The 27114-nt window shown below is 33.6% G+C and overlaps 2 protein-coding genes and 2 pseudogenes across 2 annotated transcripts; all 4 read right to left on the reverse strand.

Moving 5' to 3' along the window:
* Window positions 1-10: 10 nt before the first annotated feature.
* LOC110700769 (adenine DNA glycosylase-like) lies at window positions 11-2229 on the reverse strand (the record flags this gene model as incomplete). Its single annotated transcript, XM_021878367.1, has 4 exons — window positions 1483-2229; window positions 520-579; window positions 187-306; window positions 11-108 (listed from the first exon to the last, which is right to left on the reverse strand). Coding segments are annotated over exons 1-4 (683 nt in total), but the record flags the coding sequence as incomplete, so codon positions are not given.
* A 395-nt stretch (window positions 2230-2624) lies between these two features.
* Window positions 2625-9311, reverse strand: LOC110700237 (annotated as a pseudogene).
* Window positions 9312-13109: 3798 nt separating this feature from the next.
* LOC110700826 lies at window positions 13110-13817 on the reverse strand. Its single transcript, XM_021878412.1, has one exon. The coding sequence runs from the start codon at window positions 13815-13817 to the stop codon at window positions 13110-13112; it is 708 nt and encodes a 235-aa protein (XP_021734104.1).
* Window positions 13818-18885: 5068 nt separating this feature from the next.
* Window positions 18886-24421, reverse strand: LOC110700238 (annotated as a pseudogene).
* Window positions 24422-27114: the final 2693 nt, after the last annotated feature.

Below are 27114 nucleotides of genomic sequence, written 5' to 3' on the forward strand. Positions count from 1 at the left end.
AAATACTCACCAAAATTTCTTTACAGTCACCGAGTCTTTTGGATTTGCAGATATAGCCTTCAGTCTAGCGAGCACCCTAACCACATTTCCATCTACGACAGGCACAGCCTAAAATAGTGAGCTCAAGCAGTCAGACAGATTAGATTTATAAGAAAACATAAACACTCAATTATATGTAAGTCCCACCTCATTGAATGCAATAGAGGCAATGGCACCCGCTGTATATTCTCCAATGCCAGGGACTTTCTTTAGAGAAGAGACTGTTCTGGGAAAATTCCCACCTTCTTCAATAATCTTTTTTGCCCCCTATAGGCAAGTAAAAGGAGTCAGCTGCCTATCATGCAGGCCCTCTTCCGTCAATATAAGTCATTATACTGAAACCAATTAAAGGTATTGCTTGAAAAACCAAAGAAATCCCATCAATATTTGAGAAATTACATGAACAACAAACCCACAAAGAGAAAGAAATATAAATGAATACAAAAGAAAGAAAGCAGAGGTTATGTGCTTAGTGCTTACCTCTAACAAATACCTTGCTCGTCGGTAATATCCCAAACCTGCCCACATTTCATTCACCTCCTGCAAAGAAGTATTACTATTTAAATTCACCAATGAGGACATATACCAACCTTGTGCAAAATTGCAAGCTTGTCAACGAATTGTTATGTTACTTGGATCAGAACAAGATCATTGATGGACAATGATCCAAATCTCAAATTATATACAGCAATTTCACTAAAGTTTCGTCTGTCAAATTATGATGCAAACACGCATTAATTTGCAACTTGAGAATTAAACATGGATGTCCATGCAATATCAAGATAGCTAAAATTTATAATGCCACAAAGACAAGTACTTGCCCCTCTCTTACATTTAATCGGAGCAACTCCAGAGGTTTGCAACTCAGTCAAAATAGTTCAACTGGCTTATAGAGTTATAGAGATAAATCACAACTCACAAGCAAACCCACTTCAAAATAAACAAGGTCAAATAGGTTACATAACATCAGCAAACAGCATGACATAGATTGAATCCCCAGTTCATCTCAGCATCCAAGACTCAAACTTTATAACTAGACCATATGACCCCCATAAATTTCCATCTCTTCCAGAAAAATGCATCTACTTTCCTCATTACCCAATATCCAAAACTCGTTAAAGGCACCTCCTTTAATCGCAAAATAATTGTCACACTGTCTCAACTCTTCATAATAACGATATAACAAGAATTTACTTTAAAACCCACTACAATGATCAAGTCATTCTCCACTCTTAGTTGCTCAATTTAACTGACAAGAATCACATGACATTTAAATAATCAATCATACTACATTGTTACTTCAAAAAAAAATTCCAACTTTTCCCACACATCTAAAAATAGTACACAAGACTAAACGAGTAATGTTTTCTAGCAATACACACAAACTAAAATTAATAAAAACTACAAATATGATAAGAAAAGCAGAGGATTAAGAAGAACAACCTCAAGAGAAGCAAGAGAAAGATGATAAAGGGTGGGCCATTTCAACATCCAACGATTAAAATAATCAATGACAGTAGCAACCCTAGTTTGTTGCAGCATCACTTCCGAAACCCAAACCCCATATGCCTTTATCTCTTTTCCATCATCATCATCTTTCAATCTCCTCCAAGGCAAATCCCTCTTATTTTTATCATACCATTCCAACAAAGAAACCCTAATTTCTGCAATTTCTTCCTCATTAAACTTCAATAAATCCTCAATATCTTCAATTTCACTTTGCCCTTTATTGTTTGAAGTATTCTTCGGCTTGACAACTCGTTTCCTCTTGATGGAGGTGATTTCAGAGGATTTTGTTGAGGAAATTGAGCCATTTTTTAGGGTTCTTCTGGTGGGGGTTTTGGACATGGAAATGGGTATTGAAGGAATGAATTGAGGAAAGAAGGAGAGAGAAATTAGGGGAATAATTTTTGAAGTTGAAAGGAGGTTCTTGGTTTCCCGCCCAAAAATGGAGAAGAGAGCTACAATAGTGGAGTTTTAGTGGAGAAAGAATGTGGAAAGGGTTTATAAATGGAATTGGTTGTATTAATAAGATTTTATTTGAGTAAATCATTAATCACAATTCATAATGTCCATTGGTAGTAACTTTGTGAATGTAAATTAGGGAGTATCTTAAAATATTTGCGTTGGTATTCAAAACTTGTTGGATTGAAACTCGTCTACATCATTACCTTTGCGGCTCACTCTACATCAAACAAATATCGCTCTATATGTACTTGATAGTAATAAGCAAATTTGAAATAACTACTCATCTCTTTATTGCGGATAAGTAAATGCTACTTATATAGTTGTATTATTAGGAGTTAGTTATATACTTGATGTTTTTATGTTTTATAATGTTATATGGTAATGGTGTAGTTAGTTATATTAGCATAATTTTGAGTACAAATTAATGTTTTGATTTACTCACTTCTATAGTTCTATGCAACATCAGTACATCACTGATGAATTGCAGAAAGTGTCACATTTACACTGTCTTTAAACAGAAGCAAGAAAGATTATTCATTGCAAGGGCTTGCCAAACTAGAAAACGCAGCAAAACAAAGTAAACTTAGGTATGCTAAAAATCAGGAACATAAACACTGTAAATAAAAAGAGTCTTGTTTACTAACAACAATAATCGTTTTTGCCAAAGAAAAAAATACAACAGTAATTGTATAAGATTAATGTACACAGTATCTCCTAATACAAAGTTGCTATAGCTGTACGCATTAAGCAATATACTAATACATAATTCAAGTCATGATACTCTAAATAATTGGCTAGATGATATGGTTATACACTTACAGTCTCAGTCTTACATGACGGACCTGTGTACCCTACGATCATCCAAGATCATGGAAAACAAAATTGCAGTAATACGTATACCAATATTGTTCTAAATGTACTTCCTACCGCCTATAAAACACATCAAAATGACCCCTTCATTTCCAAAGATCAAAGGTTTTCGCCAAACCACATCTCAAAACTTGCAATGCACAAGGTTAAATTTTTCGCTACTCACTCCAACCAATGGTTTATACTGCTTTCTTTAAAATGAGTACCAACCAGTACAGTATTTCCTTATGTGCTACTTGGTTGAATCTCATTCCCTTCCTTGCCCTTCTGGATAAGTCTTGCCATCTGAATTCTCGTTGCAGAACCCTCATCAGTAGATGTCTCGCCTGTTGTGGAGCCATTAACCGACCCTTTCAAACCTTTCTTCTTCTTTACTTTCTCACGCCATCCAAGAATACCGGCTTGTACATGTTCATCGAATATTGCCTTCTTAAAGTTGCTTCCCATCTTCATAATATTACAAAAGATACCAAAAAAAAATATGTTTAATAGGTAAAACTATGTGACATATTTGCAACACTAGCAGATTTCAGAAGGAAGAGCTTCATATAAGACAAGTGGGAGCAAAATTTTGCACAAAATTAATATACCTGGGTAACAATTGCGTAGAGAGGTAGAGTGCTGTAACTACACAGAACTTGGATGATAACGCTGCAAAGAATTGGAAAAAAAAAATAACATGATGAGGAACATAAGATGTCTAGATTATGACAAGAATTTGAGCAGAAATGAAGCAAGTATTTACCCATGATGAGCCTTGGTACAATATACCGCACTTGTCCCATAATACAGGAGTCGAAACCATATTGCACCTGCAATTTTTGAGGACAGAGGGGACAGCGAAAGAGAAAATTTTAAAGTTAATATATAAACCAAAAAGGCAGTTAGTAATTTCAAGAACCAAAAAGACTTGAAACAGCAGCTCACCCATATCCAAAAGAAATATGCTATCTCAAATGCGTTTTGGAATAGTATGAAGTGGATAAGGAATAGGGTAATCTGAGGTCGGCTGAACCAGAAATGTTCATCAGAAGGCTTTACCACAAGGTCCCTTCTATGGCGACGTGTTTTTCAGCAACTTCATGAGCAAGCTCAGTTATAACATGCTCCAGTTTTGTTCCCACGGCAAGGAGAAGCTGAAAACAATTCAAAACCAGAGATAAGGTTTATAAAGAAAAAGGCTACATTATATTATAGCAGCAAGACCAAAATCGCTTTGGTTTTCAGACAAGGTTCCTAAGCAAGACTTTACAATATATCAATGCGCAGTCAAAAACGATACAACAGAAAAGTCAGTGCACTCAGACTTATAGGTTTGTCTGAAAGAAAATCTATTGGCAAGTAACTCGATCGTTGAAAAAATTAAGAGGTGAAAAGAGGTCTCATACAAAATGAACTGAAACTGGTCAATGTAACAAAAAAAAAAAAAGGGTGCCACTTTACAGCACAAGAATAAAAAACTATCAGAAGGAACTAAGGAAGATCAAAACACATAAAAGATGTAGAAAATTGTTTTAAAAGACTTGAGGAAAAAAGAAAAGTGAAACTAGATCACCCTATTTTATTTCCAGATGTATAAGGTTGAGATGTTCCCTAAAAGGAGTGTGAAACTTACAATGAACGGAATAAATGCTATCCAGAAATATGTATGCCAACCTGCAAAGAAGTACAATAGTACAGACATAAGATTAAAAAAATAAACAAAAATCCGGAGATCAATAAATCAATACTAGAGTTTAGAATAAATAATGATGATTATGAGAACAAGGAGTGGGCTGGTGTTTCATGTATTCTTTTTCTTTGTTTTCTTAAGGTGAAATTAGAGAAAGCAACATAATTTAAGCCAAGCTTGATTAATAGTCGAAATTGTCAAGTTGTCAACTCTCAAGAAAATAAGAAACAAAGGTAGTAGTAAGGTTTGCAGAAGTAAAAATAATGATAATGGCTCTATGCCTCTACATCTCTACTAGTCTAGAATAAACATATTGATAAAAGTAAAACAGCGAAAATAAATCCAAGGGACAATGATAACAAAACAATTTGAACACGGTGAACTGTGATTACAACAACCAAATTGACTATAAGGCAGAAAATCAACTCCAAAACGATTGAACGTTGAACTATTAGGTAAACAGGGGAGGGGTGCTATCTAGCACAATATCAAGCAAATTAGCATGATTTTGTTGAACAGAAATATTATCCCACACAACATAATGACTAAAATTCCTCAGAAGCCAATGTTTATAATGCTATTGTTGTCAAAAACACTAACAGCAAGCATTTTAAATTGAATAGTCAAACCTTAAAGCAGTAAACACTTAAGCTCCAACTATGTCAGCGATTACTTTGTGCGACTAAATTTTCAACGAAATAACGAAAATTATGGAAGAAATGAAAGCAAAATCTAGTACATGAATAAATGCCAAAGATAAGCTGATTAACTGATATATATTTTTGAAAGAAAGAACTGGAAAAGGTAGCAAATATTATACTGTACATAACCAAAAAAAAAAAAACTCCCATACATTATAAACAAAAAGATGCTTAGGGTAGAATACTAAAACTCATACCGTTGACATTCAGCAACAAGAAGATGATCACAAATACCCAAAGATACCAGCTGCATCACACAAATCAGAATCTCAGTCCAGAGTTCTAAAAAGCTGCCAAAATTTTGACATTCTACATGAGATATACCACTTGCCTTATACCAACAACCCGCTTAAAATCATCTTCCAGTGCACGAATCATGTACTTGTGAAAATTAAATTTGCGATTTCCTCTGCAATGTGTCTGAAATAAAATCATTACTAATCTAGTCAGCACATGATAGGTATATTGTGATCATAAAATACATGCTAGAAACAAAACTGTAAAATAAGTACATCAACATGCAGAAAATGCAATTAAACACGTAAGAAAAGCGTACCATAATGAAACCCATGCGCAATGTCAGGTAATCTGCTTTTGTCACTGCTCCATAAAACTGCTTGATGAAAGAATGCTGAAAAATAACCAATACAATTCCAATCATTCTCTAGACAATAAAGTAGTAATTCTGAGTTGATAAGGCTTCAATTATACAAGAAAGTTATAGCTCATAATGGTATTCATAGCTAGAATAAGTCAAGATCTTGCAACAACTGACAATAAAAGTTTACAAACGCAAGCAGAAACTGATAACTCAACTTAGATTGATAGATGGCTTTCCAGAGATTAACATGCATCTAGTAAATAGCAAAAATCCATTGTCTCTCATTCAGAATGTCACGCAGTAACCATAAGTGTTTTCACTTTAAATGCAGCTGTAAATATCTACAGCTAACGAATATTGCAGTGACTAGAGAGAATAACGGGGTAATTTATTCCATATATTAAATTTAAGAATTTAAAATTTTTAAATCAAAGAACACATCCTACATGGCAAAAAGCCTTAAAAGATACTTCGTAACACTTAAATTTTAGTGAAATAATATTGAGCATTGTCTATACTTAACATTTAATTTGAGCACCCATCATGCAATGAAAACAAAACGTGCTTACCATCCACCGCAAGATAGAAGATTTTTCACCAACACCCACAAAATGATCACGTATGAATGCATGGTCATGGACATGGGTGACTGCAGGTTTCAAAGCTGCACAAAAGAATGGTCAACAGTTCAGATCAATGAACATGGTAGTATGGTACACAAATGCTTCAAATACTTCCATACATTATTTTTCTTCCTAACAAAAAAATCACTACATAACTTTCGCAGGAGTTACTCCAAATACAGTTAACAAGAAAAGTGACCACCCAATGTGCCTTCCAAACAGCTTAAAATTGCATTATATCCTACAAGAGTGGCCCTCGTTTCTTCTCTTTTCTGTCTTTTTTTTTTTTTTTTTTGTTAAGTCAAAAGGGAAGAGCGACATAATGCCAAGTAACAAGAAAACAGCAAGAAATATTATTTATGCTACTTCGTACCCTGGTCTGTATCATAATTCTCCTTTGCAATAGCATCTTCCCAATGCTTCCATTGCCGTATCTGTCACATAGAATATACATCAGCAAAAATCAAACCACTTGACAGCATGAAAGAACATCACAATGACTGAACAGCAGTAAAAGAGCATAAATAAGACTAAATACATACTCTTGCTCCCCAAAAACGACGGTCAAGACAGAGAAAGTGACATGAACGACTGCCAAAACAAAGATGAAGATATGCAAATGATGAAGCCCTTCAACGGATAAAAAGGGAACTTTGTGCTGCAAACAAAGGTAACAAATGATAAGTAATACTCTCGAGGGCAGAGAGCCGGAGACATCCAGGTCACCAAATGCTTTTAGCAGTAAGAACATATATAAGTTACTAGTAATTAGTGAACTAACTGAAAAATATTCTCAATTGTCACAATGCAAAAAAAAAAAAAAAAAAAAAAAAAAAAAAAAAAAAAAAGCTAAATTTCGGCTTCATGCATTGGTGTTTCAGTATAAGTCACATTGCAGGAATTGGATTCTGTTAGAATATAGACTTTGAGATCCTCCTTTACCAAAAACAACTGACCTCCAGACCAACGTGAACTTAAAATTCATGTCAACCAATCTCAGTCATTTGCATTGATTGCAGAAAAACTTATTAATCGTGGCTTTCCAACCAATTTGAAAAAAAATAATAAGAAAGCAGAAGATCCAAATCCTACTCCAGGGAAACTAAACTTCACCCTTAAAGACTTAAATGACACGAAATATAATGACAAGAAATACAAACAGACAGGAAAAATCATTTAAAGGCCACTTGCTTCTTGACAATTAACAATTATATAAAATGGCAATAATTTTCAAAGAACAATAAAATATCACCAAACATCAACCACTATGTAGTATGTAACCAATAAATTGGCATAAGTTTGACTCCTATGAAGAATAATAGTCAACAACATGGAATGTTAACCACAGATCATGGCATAAATTGTGGGTTCAATAACAAACAATATAGAATCAATAATGCAAACAGAAACAATTAATATACAAATAAAAGCTAAAGATTACATCTCAACAATGAACCCACGAACAAAAATCCAAGAGAACAGCGATACACTAGTATAATGTGAAATACAGCATTTAGAATTAACATTACCTTGCTGGCACAATATGCAGACTGAGATACGGCCGCTTCAGACAGAAGCCGCCGGAGCCTGCCTAAGTGCTCAACCACCGCCGGTGCCTCTTTGTCTTTAAGACTGCAAGGAAGCATATTCCTGACATATTTCTCAGGAATACACATTTTAGAGATTGCCCCTTGCAATACTGTCAGCATTAGGGATATAAACCCCAAAAGCATCAATTCTGTCATCCATTCCACACAACCTCATCAGATTTACACCCAATTTTCAAAACCCACAATTTAACAAAGAAAAACATTCATTTTCCTAAAATGAATAAACATTAGTAACTAATTCTGGAAACACATGAATAAAAAGGCAAAAAACACCTTAGTTACCAACATAAAGCTATAAATATTCCCCTATCCATATTCGAAAACCGAAAATTCCAACATAAAATCCCAACTTTTTAAAACAATTGACATCAGTTACTAATCCTGATAAGATATAAAGTTGAAAATGGCAAATAATGAAAAGACAATAACTCATTAACACAAACTTCAAATTAATTACAGTATCTATTTTCAAAAAACCCAATTATTTAGAATCAAAACAAACCCATCAAAGAAAAAAACAAACACAATAATTCTTCATTTCAAAACCCCACAAAACAAAAAGAACAACCTTAAAAGTTGATAACTTTAACCCAAAAAAAAAAAGATCAAATTTCTACCTTCTTTAAGTTTCTGCAATGCCTCAAAAAGGGGCTTCTGATTTTTCTTCTTCAATAACTGTAAATCAAACCCCACCATCAAAATTTAAAAATCAATCAAAGCATCAACACTATCAAACATAATCTGGGAATCAATAAAAATAAACATAAAAAAAATAAATTGGGGAAAATTTACCTTTCCACCATAATGAATACATCGTTCAACAAGAAGAGAAATGGCGATAATAATGAAACAAACAACAGCAACAACCCAAGTTGGTGTAAACTCCAAACTCATTTCTTCAGTTTCTTCTGCATTCGCCATTTTCACTCACTCTTCCTTCACTTTCTCTCTCCTCAAAACTTTGTATTTGTAATACCCTGTTTGGGTCTGAAAATCACAGGAGATTTGTTTCCGTTGGATGGAAGTATGTGATTTTGGTGGGGTCAAATGAATCAACCAAACGCGGAATAAACATACAACTGGATTTTATATTTTGTTTTAGATGGCGGTGATTATGGAATTAACAAAGCAATTATAATTATAATTATTAGAGAAAAATACAGATTATATGAAGTAATTATTGCAAGTATTATAATTAATTAATATGGAGACTTTTGAGTTTACAACTAAAAAATGATGGGAATTTGAAGAACAACTGCCAAAAAGAGAAAAATGGACAAAATGAAAAAGTGATTGGGACTAATGCTATATGGGCCTCAGAAGTTGCTGTCTTAATTGTCTTGTTTCCGAAAATATTAATGAGGTTCATGTGTTTAAACTGTTGTCCATTGATCCGGATTTAATTGTCACCTTATTAGTCTATTCATCTCATATCAATTGGATGTTGATGCAGTGATGAATGAGACTGCACTTGGTAAGGAGGACTCATATTCGATACTTTTGGGGTTGTTTGGTTGACAAATAAAAACATGGAAAGTTGAAAATCCTAAGAATTGAAATTCTTTGGTGTTGTTTGGTTCACTTGGGAATTAGAACTTCCCATGAATTATAAATTTATGGGAATTAAATTCCTACCATCAAATTCATGGGAATTTTATAAAATTGTTTGGTTAACAATGAGTGAAGTAACTTCCATGGGAATTTCCACTTACCTAGGGGTGTTTAGGTAAGTAAGTTCCTACATTTTGTGGGAACTCAAAATTCCTAGGAAGTTCCACTTCCCCCATTTCACCAAATTATTGTCAGCCAACAACACACTAAAATTGCAATTCCTAGGAAGTCTCACTTCCCATGTATTTTTTATGTCAAACAAACAACCCTTTGAATTTGTTTGGTTGACAAATTCATGGGAAGTAGAAATTCCTATGAATTTCCACTTCCCACAAAATGGAGGAAGTTAATTACCTAGGGGGGCCTAGGTAAGTAGAACTTCCCATTGGAATTTCTACTTCCCTTAGTTAACCAAACACTTTTTAGAATTTTCTAGGAAGTTCAATTTCATGGGAAATCAATTTTCCAAGGAATTTGCAATTCCTACATTCAACCAAACGAGCCCTCTATATCCTCTTCAACAACAATTGGGAGGGGATTGGAAATTAACCACCAAAAACTGATCATCGGATCCGGATTAACTCAAAGAGTGAGCTAGGTGAAACACTTTTAAAAAAAAATCTAATTTTTATTTATATTTTTGCTTTACATAATATTTTCCTAATACACCATTTTTTGACATTTTTGTATACACATAGTATTTTAGATAGTTAATATCCCAAATCACAAATGTATTAAAAACTTTAATATCATAAAGTCCTCATCAATCAAAGTAAACAAGATTTCATCTGACTATATTTTTCTTATTAGAAATAATTTAAAGACTCTTAATTGTAAAATGTGAATAGAAACTAAATTTCAAATGTGAATCTATCAACATTTACCCAAGAAGTAGCTTAAATATATCGACATGGATTGCTATTTCTCTATATATATTCTTTATGTTGATGTTTACAATAAAACTCAAGAAATAGAGAGAGAAAATAGAGAGAGAATTTCAGAGAGAAAAGAAGAGAAGTTGTATTGAATTGAATAAAAACAATCTGTTATCAATACAAGCTTTTATATCAGAGTTAGTTGTAACTAATTCTGTTATATCAGAAAATTAATACCCTGCTGACTCATCATCTGAGCTGTCATCAATATCCCCCTCAAGCTAGGGACTGTAGCTGGATACATTCCTAGCTTGGACTTCAGATTGTTGGGTTGTAAAGAACCCAGTGCCTTAGTCATTATGTCTGCTAGCTGTTCTGCTGTTGGGGTATAAGTCAAAACGATTAGCCCTTCCAAAACTTTGTCTCGAGTGAAGTGGCAGTCTATTTCAATGTGTTTAGTGCGTTCATGAAATACAGGGTTCTTCCCTATATGAATTGCACTCTGATTATCACAGTGTAATGCAACAGGCTTCAAATTTGTTAATCCCATTTCTGTAAGAAGTCTCACTAACCAAGTAGTCTCTGATGTTGTTGCTGCCATTGCTCTATATTCTGCCTCACTTGAACTCTTTGAAACAGTTGGTTGTTTTTTAGACTTCCAAGAAACTGGTGACTTTCCAAGTAACAGGACATATCCAGTTACAGACCTTTTTGTATTTGGACATGCTGCTCGGTCTGAATCTGAAAAAGCTGTCAGAGTTAACTGATCAGAAGCATGTAACAATATACCTTGTCCAATTGTATGAGCTATATATCTTAGCACATGATTTAATGCTTTGACATGAGACTGCCTTGGTTGTTGCATGAACTGACTCAGAGTTTGAACTGAATAGGAGAGATCAGGTCTTGTGTGTGACAAGAAATTCAGTTTGCCAACTATCTTCCTATAATGCTTTGGGTCAGGATACAAATCACCTTCATCTGCTGACAACTTCAAGCTTACAGACAATGGAGTTTTAGCTATCTTAGACACATCCATATTACATTCTTCAAGCAACTCTTTTGTAAATTTCTTCTGACTCATCACAATCCCATGCTGCAGGTGAGAAACTTCTATTCCCAAAAAATAATTCAACACTCCCAGATCCTTGATGCTGAAAACATCATGTAAATGATCCTTGAAGCTCTTGATTTCTGATTCATCAGATCCAGTTACTATTATATCATCAACATAAATCACAGCAATAATAACATGTTCTCTCACCCTTTTAATGAACAAAGAGTAATCATTCTTAGATTGCTCAAAGCCCATTTTCTGCAACTCTGTATTCAATTTTGCAAACCATTGCCTAAATGCTTGCTTAAGTCCATATAAAGATTTTTTCAGCTTGCATACTAGATTATCTGGGTTTGCAACACCTTGAGGAACCTTCATATAAACTTCTTCTGTAAGGTCCCCATGCAAAAATGCATTATTGACGTCCAGCTGGTACAATGTCCACCCTTTGCTTGCTGCTATAGCCAGAAGACACCTCACAGTAGCCATTTTAACCACTGGTGAGAAAGTTTCCAGATAATCAATCCCATATTTTTGTGTAAACCCCTGAGCAACCAACCTTGCTTTCAGTCTCTCAACACTGCCATCTGCTTTTAACTTGACTTTAAACACCCACTTACAACCAATTGGTTTCTTGTCCCTGGGTAAATTCACTACCTCCCACGTTTCATTACTAGTTAAAGCATCCAGCTCCTTTTTCATTGCCTCCACCCAACCTTCATGTTGTAAAGCCTCTAAATAACTCACTGGTTCTGTAATCTGCACATTCTGATTTATCAAAGCCTTCATTGAAGTAGGAAGAACCTCAAAAGTCACAATATTACACCAGTGTTCAGTTGCAAATTCAGCTGAACAAATATATCCATCCAGATAACTGGGCCTCTTCCTGGGTCTATCTGACTGTCTGAGATTTGTAGCTGGTCTTTTTAAAGTGTTTATGGGTATATTTGGGCCTGTGTTTGGTTCTGTGTTTGGTATTGTGTTTGGTTCTGTTTGGAAAGCAAATGGTTCTGGTATAATAAAATCTGTGTCTGAATCAAAAGAAGTGTTTACAGGCAAGAAAATAGGAGGATTTGCAGTTTTTGTTTGAGATTCATAATGAAAAGGTAAATGCCTTTCATAAAATGTAACATCTCTTGAAACAATTATTCTTTTACTTTCCAAATCATACATTCTATAGGCTTTCTGGTCAAGTGGGTAACCCAAAAATATGCAAGGAGAAGATCTAGCATCAAACTTTGATCTTCCAGTTTTCAAAGTAGACACATAGCTTAAACAACCAAAGACTTTTAAATGTGATAAATCTGGTTTCTTACCATGTAACAGTTCATAAGCTGAGCTGAAATTTACAGAACTCAGAGGCATCCTATTTATCACATGTGTTGTTGTGAGCAAACACTCTCCCCAGAATCTTACAGGCACCTTGGAACCTTGATAATGATTCTTGTAACTCTTCCTGTAATCTGCTGCAAACACCACTGCTCAATTATTTTCTTCTTCAGCATTACTTGCCTGCCTTTGTTTTTCTTCTTGTATCAACAACTTATATGACATAGACATACTCGGTAATGGCTGCATCATCAAAATATTGGTTCTCACAGCAGTAAATTTACTGTCTAACTTCATCAAGAGTTGTACCAGCCTTCCTTCTTGTTGTTGTTTCAAGAACACTTGAATACAAGTACAACCTGAACTGCTACAAGTAAGCAAAGGATTCATTTGATTTATCTGATCCCAAATAGCCTTCAACTGTGTAAAGAACTCAGTGATTGAAGTTTCTGGTCCTTGTTTTAAGTCTGCTAACGATTGCTGCAATGTATACAGTTGAGGTCCTGAAGTTTGTGAAAATCTTTCATCAAGATCCTTCCAGATTTCTTGTGATGTATTCAAGAACAGGACACTTCTAGCAATTGAATTTTCTAACGATCTCAAGATGTAAGAAATTATGATTGCATCACATCGCTTCCATGCTGCACAATTAGGATTTGTCTCATCTGGTTTAGGTAAACTTCCATCCACAAATCCTAATTTGTTCTTCGTTGCCAATGCAATCATCATGCTCCTTTTCCATTCGCCAAAAGCTTCTCCAGAAAACTTCTCAGAAACAATCGGTAAAGCAGTATTTTCAGAAGGATTTATATAATATGGTGAAGTAGGATCAGATGTAATCGGAATTGAACTACTAGCCATTTTAATCAGGTCTAGTAGAAATATCAGATCGATTGATTGATTCAATCAAACCAGAAAAAAAAAATTCGATCAAATTCTCAAGATTATGATCTAATCTGCAGAAATTTGGATCGAAACTTCAAACAATTGAATTATATTTCTGATTGAAACAGAAACTTCAGATTTCAGAAAATTTGATCTACTGATTGATCAAATTGAAACAAGCAAATTACTTAGAGTAAGAATTTGCGGAAAAATTGATTCAAACTTACTAATTTCACTGCAAACAGACGCAAAATTGAAGATCACATTCTTCCTGCTCTGATACCATGTTGATGTTTACAGTAAAACTCAAGAAATAGAGAGAGAAAATAGAGAGAGAATTTCAGAGAGAAAAGAAGAGAAGTTGTATTGAATTGAATAAAAACAATCTGTTATCAATACAAGCTTTTATATCAGAGTTAGTTGTAACTAATTCTGTTATATCAGAAAATTAATACCCTGATGACTCATCATCTGAGCTGTCATCAATACTTTAGATAGACCGAATGATTATATTTATCATAGTGTGCATTTGTCATAATTTATTTGAAGGGTATTTTGTATTTGATTCAATATATTATGTGCTGGTTAAATTTTTTTTTTATTTTTATAAATGTCGTATGACTTTTTAGTTTTCACTAATGAATATATTTTCCTTTTACACAGTTTATATAATTTTTCTTTTACACGGTTTATATATGTAAAATAAAAGTTAAAAAATACTTTATAAACGTATGAGACTAATGCAATTATGCTTATATTAAAATAATTGTCGGTAGAACGTAGATGATACGCTTGTGTATGTAGACATCATTTCCGTCCAAAAAAAGAAAAAAAAAAAAAGAAAGAGTAGACATCATTGTAGAAAACGTAGCTTCATGGGCAATTGCGATTGGCTATAATTATCTATTTAATGTAAAATTGAGGTCGTTTATAGCTTAAAATTTCTTGAAACATGACTTGGCAACCATAACTTTCAATCAGTATGACTTTTGTTAAAACAGATGTCATTTGAAGGGGATGTTAAATTGCAATAGATTTTGGAATTTGGAATCAATAACAAATTTAACAAGAAACAATATATGGAGGACATTAGTCACATTACATTACATTGTTACTTTGACAAATGACTACCACCAAGGCAACAAGTATACAACAATGTTTTGTATCCTTTGTCAAAAAAAAAAAAAAAAAAAAAAATATACAACAATGACAAGTTGACAGCTATTACAATTTCGCAACATATATCTATGCGTTCAAAGTATTACATCGTGTAAGGATATCATTTAGCGTATGGAATAGTTGGTTAATGTTCTAGAAGTATGTTCAAGATTTGAAAGTGAATCTACCTACATTATTGTTCTTAAAAAGAGCAAGAGTGAGAATCGATACCAAAATTTCTTGGAGATGGAAGGGAAGCTCTAACTACTTGAGCTATCCCTCACTCTCCAATTGTGTGACTTTCTATTAAAAGGTTTGTGGTGTCGAACGTGGTTAGGACTTAGGACTCTTAAGAGTGATGCTGTCAGGTGGGATTCGTGGGAAGTGATCAAGTGAGTAGGGAAATAAAAGGGTGGAATGAAGCAGCAGCAAAATTATAATTAGAGCTTGTTTGACATTTTTTTGTACCAATTAACAATATTAGAAACCGGAAACAAGTAAAATATATTTTCACTTTTATATTGTCAATTTTCAAAATTATCAAGATTTTAATAAGTTTGATTAATTTTTAATTCATTATAAGACATATATCATACTTCCTCTGTTCTTTTTTATTTGACCTGTTTCTTTTATCACGCTTGCCAATGCAAAACTTTAGAGATTAATAACTTTAATTCTCCATAAGTAAAAATAAAAGTTGTATATAACGATAGTACTTACTGAGACGAATTCAAAAAGACCCCACATGAATATATTTTTTTTTACATATCATTCACAAAAGACTGTCAAAGGAGATGTGATGAATAGTATAAAAGTCAAAGCGGGTCAAGTAAAAAAAAACGGAGGAAGTATGATTTTGACAAACAAAAAACCAAAAAACAAAAAAACTACAATAATACCAAACGAACCCTAATAATGCTGTTGTGACTACTTGTATTTATTTGCCATAAATTTCAAATATCATTACACATGTGTGGAAAATGTGAGAATTAAAAGACTAATACTAAAGCTATTTATATGAACATACCACATCTTTAATTTTTTGAAAAAGTAAACTTCATCTTAATACTACCTCCGTTACATATTATTTGCAACGATTTGACATAAAGTAGAGAGAAAAAATGTCTAATCGTTGCACATAATATGCAACAGAGGTAGTATTAAGTTTAGGAAATTTTGACTTTTGCTACCTCTGAAACACATGAAATTCATTTTTGCTACGTGGGAAAAGTTTTATTTTATTTTACTACCTATCAAATCCCGTTTTTTAAATTTTGCTACCTGATCACGGAATCCGTTAATAATTTCGTTATTGAAATCCTGCCACCCTCATTACCACCTTCCGGCCACCCCTCCCGCCTTAGCCACCCTAAATGCCTCCCCGTCAGCCAAAAAAAAAAACACCCAGCCTTCTCTTTCTCTCTCATCTCCTCCCTCCTCCCTCCTCCGTTCTCTTTCTTTCTCATCACCGCCTCTCTCATCTTTCTCTCTAATCTCCGCCTCCCTCCTCCGTTCCTCCCATCTCATTCTCTCTCCTCGGTTTTCGAAGTTCGGCGCCACCCACCCCCACGGTTTTAGATCGGATTCGACCAATTAATGGGTTTTTAGGTCGAATTTGACCATGAAAACTCCAGATCTAGGGTTTTCATGGTCGAATTTAACCATATAAACCAAAAGTTGAAGATCATAAGGTATGTTTACCCTTTTCCATCAATTTATTATAATTTTTTTTAAAAAAATTTGGGTAGTGGTGGGCTGGTTGTAGGTGTGGTTGTGCGTGTGTGATGGTGCGCGTGGTGCTAAAGGTGGTGCGTGTGGTGGGTGTGGCTGGGTGTGGTGGGTGTGGCTGTGTGTCGGGGGGGTAGTGGTGTTGGTGGTGCGTGTGGTGGAAAGGGGGTAGGTGGGGGAGAGGGGGTAGGGGACAATTGTTTCTGAGGTTGAAGAAGAACCGAGCTCGAAACCGGAGTGGCGATTGTGGGTTCGCCGGAGAAACGCCGAGAGGACAGAGGAGAGAGATTGGTGTGTGGCGTTTGTGGTTTCGGTGTGGTGGTTGGGGTCGGGGCAACAAGAAGGGGAAAAGGGAGGGGGCTGGGTTGTGTTGGTGGGGAAAGGGTGTGGAAGAGGGTTGCCGGCGCCGGCCGCAGCTTTGGGTGCCGGTCGCCGGCAGGGGGAGGGTGGCTGAGTGGCTAACGGGAGGGCTGGGCTGGGCATTTGGGTTTTTTTTTTTAATTTTTTAAATTTTAATATTAATTTTATTATTATTTATTTTTAAAATAAACTTAACGGAACCCTAACGGATTCCGTTAACTGGTAGAAAAAGTTAAAAAAAGAGCATATGTTAGGTAGTAAAATAAAATAAAAGTTTTCATAGGTAGCAAAAATAAAATTGATGTGTTTGATAGGTAGCAAAAGTCAAAATTTCCTTAAGTTTATGCACATCTTGTGTTCTGGGTTTCTAATCATTACTTTTATTTAAAAGTACAAATTTTAAAAAGTTAATATAAATATGTAAAAGTGACACTAAATCTAGTGTCACTTTTGTCAAATTTAGTGTCACTTTTGTTAGAGTAACTTTTGTGCGTTTTAATGTAACTTTTGCACATTTTATTGTCACTTTATAACGGATGTTCAGTAAAATTACTGAACATCCGTTTTATATAAAAGTCACCGAATTGCCACCACGGGTCCATGGTCCAACTTGATCCAAAACTTGCGTGGTCTCACTCATTATGTAGTTTCGTTTTCTTTTTGACAAGTAGCTCAATACCTCACATATTTATAGCATCCAAAAAATGCAAGTTCTTGGCTGCATTCTAGCGCAGCCAAGCTAGCTGCAACACCATTAAATGAGAACATATAGTACGTTCAAGTGAAAATACGTTTTTTTTTTCTTTCTTATATCTTAATTCTCTTTCTTCTTCTTCCTTAGCTCTATTATTTCTCTCTCTCTTCAGTTTTCTTCTCAATTTAACATTTTCCCTCTCCTCCTTACCTCATTTCCCTTCAATCTTTAAAGTTTTCTTCTTCTTTATATAAATTTTTGAGTTACTAATTCGTATTTTGATGGGTATAATTCTTTCTTTCTAAATCTATGAGTTTCAGATTCAATCATTTGGCTTTATCAAATAGGAAAGAAAAAAATGGAGAGAGAAAGTTGAAGGTCAAAGAAAACAATGGAGGTTTCATTTTATCAATTTGTAATTGTATTTTGTATGATTTCGTTGATCATGCATGATGATTTATTGTTTGATTGTTTGAAATTATTATGAGTTTGTGATGAATATCAATTAAATTGCTTAATTGTTAATGAATATCAATTGTATTGCTTAATTTGTAGTTATTTTCTCTCTCCCCCCCCCCCTCTCTCTCTCTCTCTCTCTCTCTCTCTCTCTCTTTTCTTTTAATTTTTTTTTCTTTTGATTTCTAATCATGTTACAAATCAATAATTAATTTCTCTATGATGAATCAAGATTAGATTTAAGGTACATATTCAATTTTTTAGAGTTTCAATAATTACAATCGATCTTGAATATAATTTCTGTAAAAAAAATGAACACGTAGGAATTTAAAAATGAACATCTCTTACAAAATGAGCATTTTGTACACCGAAAATGAATATTAAATACATAAAAAATGAACATATTTCAACAATTTATTTTATCTTTATTTTTCATTAATAATTATATACAATGAATTTGAACCTTTATGAAAATCAAGTTCATTTTTATATCCTAAATGTTCATAACTTTTTGTTACATGTTCATTTTATAAGTGTACGTTGTGGTGTATGTTGCCAACAATCTCATTATTGAGAAATCCTACTTAGAAACCCACTCGTAAAACCCCTGGCTGTAATCGAAGAAGCTTTACAATGCAGCTAAAGACGTATCTGAAGTTGACACTACTGAAATTTGCCTCTCAAAAGACTACTTCAATGTCGTGCTATTATTATTAAATACAAGATCATGACCTTTCTTGCTACATTCTCCTCCATAATACAAGTACTTGTACAATCTTAGCACAAACATCACATAATGCTCATTAATCTTATGCATCAATTCTAAGGAAATTGTCAGATAGGTGTACGTGGTAATCAATCGACCACACATACAAACTTGTAATCTTCCATCAAGGTCCTGTCTGAAATAAGATTTGTGCTCTTTGTAATTACGAGTGTTTAGGACCCTTAATTGCTTCATGCACAGCTGAAAAATCCTGATCTCCAAGACCCATGCTTCTAGCTTTCTTGAATGCCTGAATAGAATATTAAAGGTAACGATAATCAGAGTCAACAAACATTACATATTAATCTTTTTGCATACAAATAATGCAAGACTTAGCATAACAAATGTATGTTCGGATTATATCAGATATCAATAGTTAAGTTTAGATACAGAAGAAATTATGTTTAATCAAGGCTAATAATTTCAGATGAGGGCTTTTCATGAAAAAGAAGGAAGCTTGGATTTTAAAAGTTGTCATTATAGATGCTTTATGTGCAATATGCCCTTTCAGTTCACCATTCACACGAATCTTATTAATCTTTTAATCTGATGGCAAACAGAATTTGCATATTCCCTAATATAATCTTAATCTAGGATGACCACAAAAATGCTTAGTTTTTACTACATATTTAACTTCTAGGACAAATAGTCTATCCTGTTTGAAAATTTTACTTTAGAATAAAGGTGCAGAGAATCTCATAAATACTGCAGAGTTTAAAGGTCACATGAAATAAGAGAAGATGACATCAAAAGCCTAGAGCCCTAGAGGGTAGGGTATTGGCTTGCCTTAGGATCATCTTTGAAGTGGCAAGGCCTGAGCGAGACCCAAGGCATGACCGAGGTAGGCTATCTAAGACATGATTATGAAAGGTACAAAGTCATGAGCTAAGGAATGAATTAGATGATTCCGGGTACCAAATAGGCCTCAAGGATCTTTTAGGGACCCCAAGAAGCACCTTGATGCCCAACCTTTCTAGACTTGAAAAAATGTTGTCCGGAGGCAAAATTTGAGAGCAATAATACATGAAATCGGGTCATTTTTGGAGAATTTATATTACTAGTGTAAGCATAAGACAATTCAATATAACATATAGATTATCACCTCATTTGCAGCAGCTGCTACTGGCATTGAAACAGCATTCTCGTCTCCAAGGGCAAGAGCTAATCTCATATCTTTCTGTTGATGCTTTAAAGGAAACGCAGGAGGGTATTTACTTTGAAGCATTGAAGGTCCTTTCATCTTGAACATTGGATTAGCCATAGCTCCCAAGTCCTAGAGAAAAGTAATTTTAGTTTCCATCCAAACCAACAAACATAAAATGTCACATGAGCCATCTTACCAGCACATCAAGAAGAGTAAGAGGATCTAGTCCACTGCTTTCAGTCAATTCCAGCCCTTCCGAAAATGCATTCATCATACTGAAGAAAACACAGTACATCAAAAGCCTAAGAATTCCAAATTTTAAAGTAATAAACAGTTTCTCATGCTATAAAACAAAGTGTCTGATTAAATATGAGTTAAGCAGAAGCTGTGCCACAGGCCTTTGAGGAACTCGCAGGCATCTAACGATGGCCAATGGTCAGAGTCATCAGACAAACAAATTATGCTACTTCTGCAGATTTTGAATAGCAAACTATGCCAGTTAGTTAAATTTGCATCAAGACCTCTCCAGAACCAACCTACAGCAGGTATGTCACCAGATCCTTGTTGTTGGGTTAATGACAGTCACATGTTCTATAGAGATCCGAAAACAACAGACTGGAGCTCAGCATGGAAGATGTATGCTTAATTATTAGCCAACTTAAATCAAAAGAGTGCTTTATAGAGTAAAATTTGAGAATATAAAAGCTAAAATGAGTTAATATCAGGTTAAACTAAAAAAAAAAAAAAAAAAAGTCCTGTTGATATTACCATTCAATGCAAAGTATGGAGCCCTTTTAGATTGGTATGTTAGAAAAGGTCAACATTGTTGTCATTTCTTAATCAGTGTCTTTCTTTCCCAAATTTACTTACCCAAACCATTCCCTGCACCTGACTAGAGAGAAAATAGACTGAATAACATTAAACAACTGAAGCAAGGGAATGTAAAGGTTGCGTGTGAGGACTAGGCAATTTAAAAAATAAATGATGACAATAAGCAGTCCTCCCCATCTTAATAATCATTGACGCAAAATAAATAATCTTCAACGGCTTTTCAAACATAGATAATAATGGACACAAAACGAATAAACCTTCACGGCTTTTCTTTGTTAAGGCAAAAGCAAAACAGCCACCACCACCCAGTGTGTATTTGGCTAGTGTAAAAATTATTTATCAACTCCACAAGAAAATAGAGGTTGTTCCCCACGAAATTCCCAGCAGGCTGAAGCCAAAATCATTTATTCAATAACCAAGTATGATCCCATCATATGCCATCTTTGGAGAGGTCCTGATGCAAACAGCCCTAACCCCTTGTTACTTGTTAGTATACAGACATAAAAATAACAGAAAATTTGTTTTCAAGGGAAGTCAATAAATGGGTCAAGAGAGCTCCAAATGTACACAGCTCTAAACATTGCTAGTATAGAACCATAGAAACTGATCTAAAGTACAGTCAATACATGCTTTGTGCTTTGTTATGAAAGGCAGAAGACAACCATGAAGTCATGTCATGTCCACAATAAGGATGTAACTAATATAAGTTGCAAGTAGAATGAAGCACGGGATATCAGGTTATCTTGTTCTACAGGACTGCGGGTGACTTGTCTTTAAATCTCTACCCTAGTATCTATCGATGAATTTTTACAGAAAGTGGAAATGCAAATACAGAATATTCACTAATAACAAGGGGAAAAAATATAAAAGAAAAAAACCCTCACCTGCCCATTATCATGTTGACCACAAGCTTCATTTTAGCTCCATTTCCAACCTGCCCCAAGTAGAAAGACTTCTTCCGAGCACATCAAAAATTGGAATTGCCTCATCATATAGCCCCTACAGTTACAATACATAACACTTAGAAGTCTTAAGCAACTAGCCAACTATCCATGTGGTACAGAAAATACAAAAAGGCAAATAATGGATGTTTAAAGATGGCCACTGTCATATATCAACCATCTAGATACAAAATCAAGGCTCACTAAGGAACACCAACTCTTAATAATCAATCAATCATAGTCTTACTAACTCTGAATAACTGAATTAAAAAAAAAGAAAAAAAAACACTCCGAACTGAAGTATGGGAGTAAAGCAGATAGGATGCACTCATAAGTTGTATGACAAACATCCATCTTTTACCTTCTCTCCACCGGCTAGGATAATCAATTGACCATCCTCTGCAGGTTTTTTGCTACCGGAAACGGGACCTTCAAGAAATCGCCCACCCTTGGATATAATTCCCTGCAAATCAAATTGAAGTTGGAGGTTTTAAAGAGGAAAGTCTGCTGAAGCAAAAGGTATAAAAAGTGTAGTATGAACTAAAACACAGACTGGTTGCTGGGAGATGGAAATTTTATTTGCAACTCAAAGTCTACATAAATGCAGCCAACCACCAATAAAGAGCTAGGATCATCCCAGAATTTGGAGACAAGAAAAAAATTCTCTAACTACCACCATGATCCATACAAGACAGCCAGTTGTTCTCTAGTTATGCGATAGGTCACCAAGATATCTCACCAGAAATAATGAAAAAGGTGAATGTTTAAAAATCTGGAGGAAGGAATCAGAATCACGCAAACATAAACCATAACAAAACACTACAAGTCTCCACTAGAAATCAATATACAATACAAACCTCACTGATCTTTATGGATGTATCAGCATCGACAGTTGACATATCAATATAGCTTTTTCCATTGCAAATTTCCTCAAGGACTCCGTCTTTATCAAAAACAACCTAAAGAATCATGAACTATGATTAGAAAATAAATCTTGATGATTTGACAATGCATTCAGCACTAATTTACCAACCGAAATGGCGGCTGAGGGGTCCGACAACATTGCAATTGTATACTTGCACTTATTGACCACAGCTGCAGGTGTTTTTCCAACAGCAGCTCCGTGTTCCACAAGTTCATCACACTGGTTAAATGAAACAGTACATATAGCTAAGATTATTAATATAGATACACTCATCAAGAATTTGAGATGAAAAGGTTAATCACGTTCAAAAATATAATCGGTAACCTCAGATCACTAAGCATTGAATATCTCAGCTTTCATGGCTAGAAATAAAATAACTACAGATATATTACTAGTTTAAGATCCATATTATATTCTTCCACACCCTGATGTAATTTTAGGAAACTTTCTCGTGGCACAAGATATATCCTCATTGACATTGCCCCAATACTTTTAAAGAGGCTACACAACTAAGGCAGGGGGACTTATTGCCCAAGACATATAGTGGAGAACTAAATAGGATATCCCTGCTTCATAAATTTCAAAATTAAACAGTAAGTGCTTCACAGGAGCACAAAAGGTTGATATAATTCCAATTCGTTGTAACAAATAAATCTAAAGAACAGACCACACTGTTCTTCCATCCTGCTCCTCAATTTTTTGCTCTTGACCGTAAATCGAGTATTTCTGAACAAAGCCTGTTCCTTCAACTTATCATGTAGCAATGAAATTAAATTGCAAGAAAGTGGGTATGAGAATGCTAATCTATGTCAGCTATTAAATAGCTCCTATCAATCAGGCCATTGAAGTATTGGTAGCTACCATGAGCTCATATTCCTCATAATCAAATCAAAACTTCAACAATTAACATCTAAAAAGCTCGAAATACACTCCCAATACAACATAACTCCATTTTCACTACTTAAGATTGTAATCTCTCCATCTTCCTATGATTCAACAACTACATCAAAAAAGTTCCTGTCTCACAAGTTCTCAACCTCTTTCAAATGATTAACATTCAGATCAAATCTTCAGCACCCGCCCACCCGCCCGCCATCTACAGGCAAGCTAGCCTCCCATTTTCTGGGTTTCTCTTTTCATTAACTAATAATCCCATAAAGTGATGATTTTTGAATTATTAACAAATGTTCTCATAATTTAAACAGATACATAAATGATGAGAATAAAACCAAGAACTCTGATGAATTAGCAGTAACTCCAAAAAGATCAAATTCATAGCAATAAAAAGGGTACTAGTAATTGAAAAAAAAGAATAAATTTTGCAGGAAATTGGAGTACCTTGGAAAGAGTCCTATTCCAAACAGTAACCTTGAAGCCATTGCGCAGCAAATTCATGGCCATGGCTTTGCCCATTATACCCAGACCCAAAAACCCTACCTCCATTTTTTTGTTTCTGATAGCTGATAATTGGGAGTTGGGAGTTTGGGGAAGAGAGTGCTGGTTCACTAGTTAAGTAACGGACAACTGACGGAAGGATTTGATCTTTGATTTTTGATAACCTGTTTTATAAACAAGACTACTTGGTTTAATTGCAAGAGCAAAGCCCAACTACTTCGTATATTTAACCACCTCAGCTATTCCTCACTATTAAAAGGAAAATCAAAGTGAATTGCTATTTGGTTGGATATATCTATCAGCCTTATTAACTTGTATTTTCTCTTAATAACAATAACTCGACTTTAAACTTTAACACTATGTAAATACTCATCTATACTCTCTCCATTAAAAAAATAAATAATAAATTAAAAAAATATAAGAAATATTTCGTATACAAACTTTTACATGGACATATTTACTCAATCAAGTTGGGTTACATTAAAAAAAAAATGACTATATAACTTTTTTTTTTGTCTACATGTAATGACTACAAAGTACTCGTATATAAATCTATCTGTTCCATAGTAATTAACATATTTTAATATGATTAAATTTATCATGTAAAATGTTGTTGTATAGATATTTATTATGATGTCCATATATATTAACATTAGTTTTTTTTTTTTGAAGAAATTTTAATATTAGTTATTATAACGAGTATGTGTTAATATTATATACTTGTAATTGCAAAGATTAATGGTTGAAGTTTTGCATTGATGTAAGAAGAATATTAATTTTTTTTTCCTTTTCCTTATTTCGTCGATCAACATAAACCAACGTAATGTTTTAAACAAATTTAAATCAAATATCGCATTGTTGATCGAATTACTAGCTAATAAATACTCGTACAAAGTTTGGTGGGAGAAATTCTAATAATAATAATAAGGAGAAGAGGAGGAGGAGTAGGTTTATGTCATTAAAAGAAAATTAAGTATGTTAATTAGATAGAGGCGGCTTAATTAAAAAAATCAAATTATTAAGACAGTTTTATAGTAGATACAAAAATTGTGCCCAATAAACAAGGACAATAAAGTTGTTGACAATTACATTTTCAAAATACGAAGTAAAATTTCATTTTTGGTGGGAAAGTTTGCGTTTCACAACCAAGAGGTTGTGAGAAGTTCCAGCCCTATAGAGCGCACTTATTCATACCAACTAAAAGAATGAATAGTGATGATGAGATTAATTTTTCTTCACCTTTTATTTCTTTGTGATGTCGAACAATTTTTTGGACAATTAGTCTTGGCTGCACTAGATAGCTACAAGCTACAACAAGTGAGGCCCAAAACGTGCGGCCCAAATAAAAAATGAACATTTAGTTAAAAAATATGAACATGAAAAAAGAAATGAACATTTAATAACAAAAAATGAACATGTAAAAAAATGAACATTTGATACTAAAAAGTTTACATGTTATAAGGAAATGATCATTTATTAAAAATGAATCTGATTATCATATAATCATAAATTTGCTAGACCACAACCTTAAAAATGAACATTTAGTTAGAAAAATGAATACACACACACACACACACACATATATATATATTCAGTAATAAAAAAGAACACGTAAGAAAATGAACATTCAGTAATAAAAAGTGAACATGTAAAAAAAATTGAACATTTAGTATATTACAAATGAACCTTTATCATACAACCATAAAATTGGGATCATATACATCAGAAATTCTCCAACTTATATCATATACTTCTTCATCACTTCTTACTTGTTTCAACTCTTCACTAATTCAGAGTCTTTGTCTTCTACAAATACAATTAATCTGTACTCACTAAATTATAACAAATAATCAAAATTCATAATCATCACAACATATGTAATAATTATTTAGAATGTTCATCATATATAATCATCAATACAATAGTTAAAAATATAAATAATTATCACGCTATATGTCATATGTGTTCATAATCAATAACAGATATGTTCGTAATGAATAACGAAGCATATATATTCATAATAAATTATTCCGATTTTCAACACTAAATGTTCAGATAATTTAACTTTCAACGTATTATATTTTACTTTCAACCTAATAAAAATGAACATTTAGTATTAAAAAATAAACACTTATAAAATGAACATGTAACAAAAAGTTATGAACATTTAGGATATAAAAATGAACTTGATTTTCATAAAGGTTCAAATTCATTGTATATAATTATTAATGAAAAATAAAGATAAAATAAATTGTTGAAATATGTTCATTTTTTATGTATTTAATATTCATTTTCGGTGTACAAAATGCTCATTTTGTAAGAGATGTTCATTTTTAAATTCCTACGTGTTCATTTTTTTTACAGAAATTATATTCAAGATCGATTGTAATTATTGAAACTCTAAAAAATTGAATATGTACCTTAAATCTAATCTTGATTCATCATAGAGAAATTAATTATTGATTTGTAACATGATTAGAAATCAAAAGAAAAAAAAATTAAAAGAAAAGAGAGAGAGAGAGAGAGAGAGAGAGAGAGAGAGAGAGAGAAAAAGAGAGAGAGAGAGGGGGGGGGGAGAGAGAAAATAACTACAAATTAAGCAATACAATTGATATTCATTAACAATTAAGCAATTTAATTGATATTCATCACAAACTCATAATAATTTCAAACAATCAAACAATAAATCATCATGCATGATCAACGAAATCATACAAAATACAATTACAAATTGATAAAATGAAACCTCCATTGTTTTCTTTGACCTTCAACTTTCTCTCTCCATTTTTTTCTTTCCTATTTGATAAAGCCAAATGATTGAATCTGAAACTCATAGATTTAGAAAGAAAGAAGTATACCCATCAAAATACGAATT

Source organism: Chenopodium quinoa, unplaced genomic scaffold, assembly GCF_001683475.1.
Source record: "Chenopodium quinoa cultivar QQ74 unplaced genomic scaffold, ASM168347v1, whole genome shotgun sequence".
In the NCBI taxonomy this organism is placed as follows: domain Eukaryota; kingdom Viridiplantae; phylum Streptophyta; class Magnoliopsida; order Caryophyllales; family Amaranthaceae; genus Chenopodium; species Chenopodium quinoa.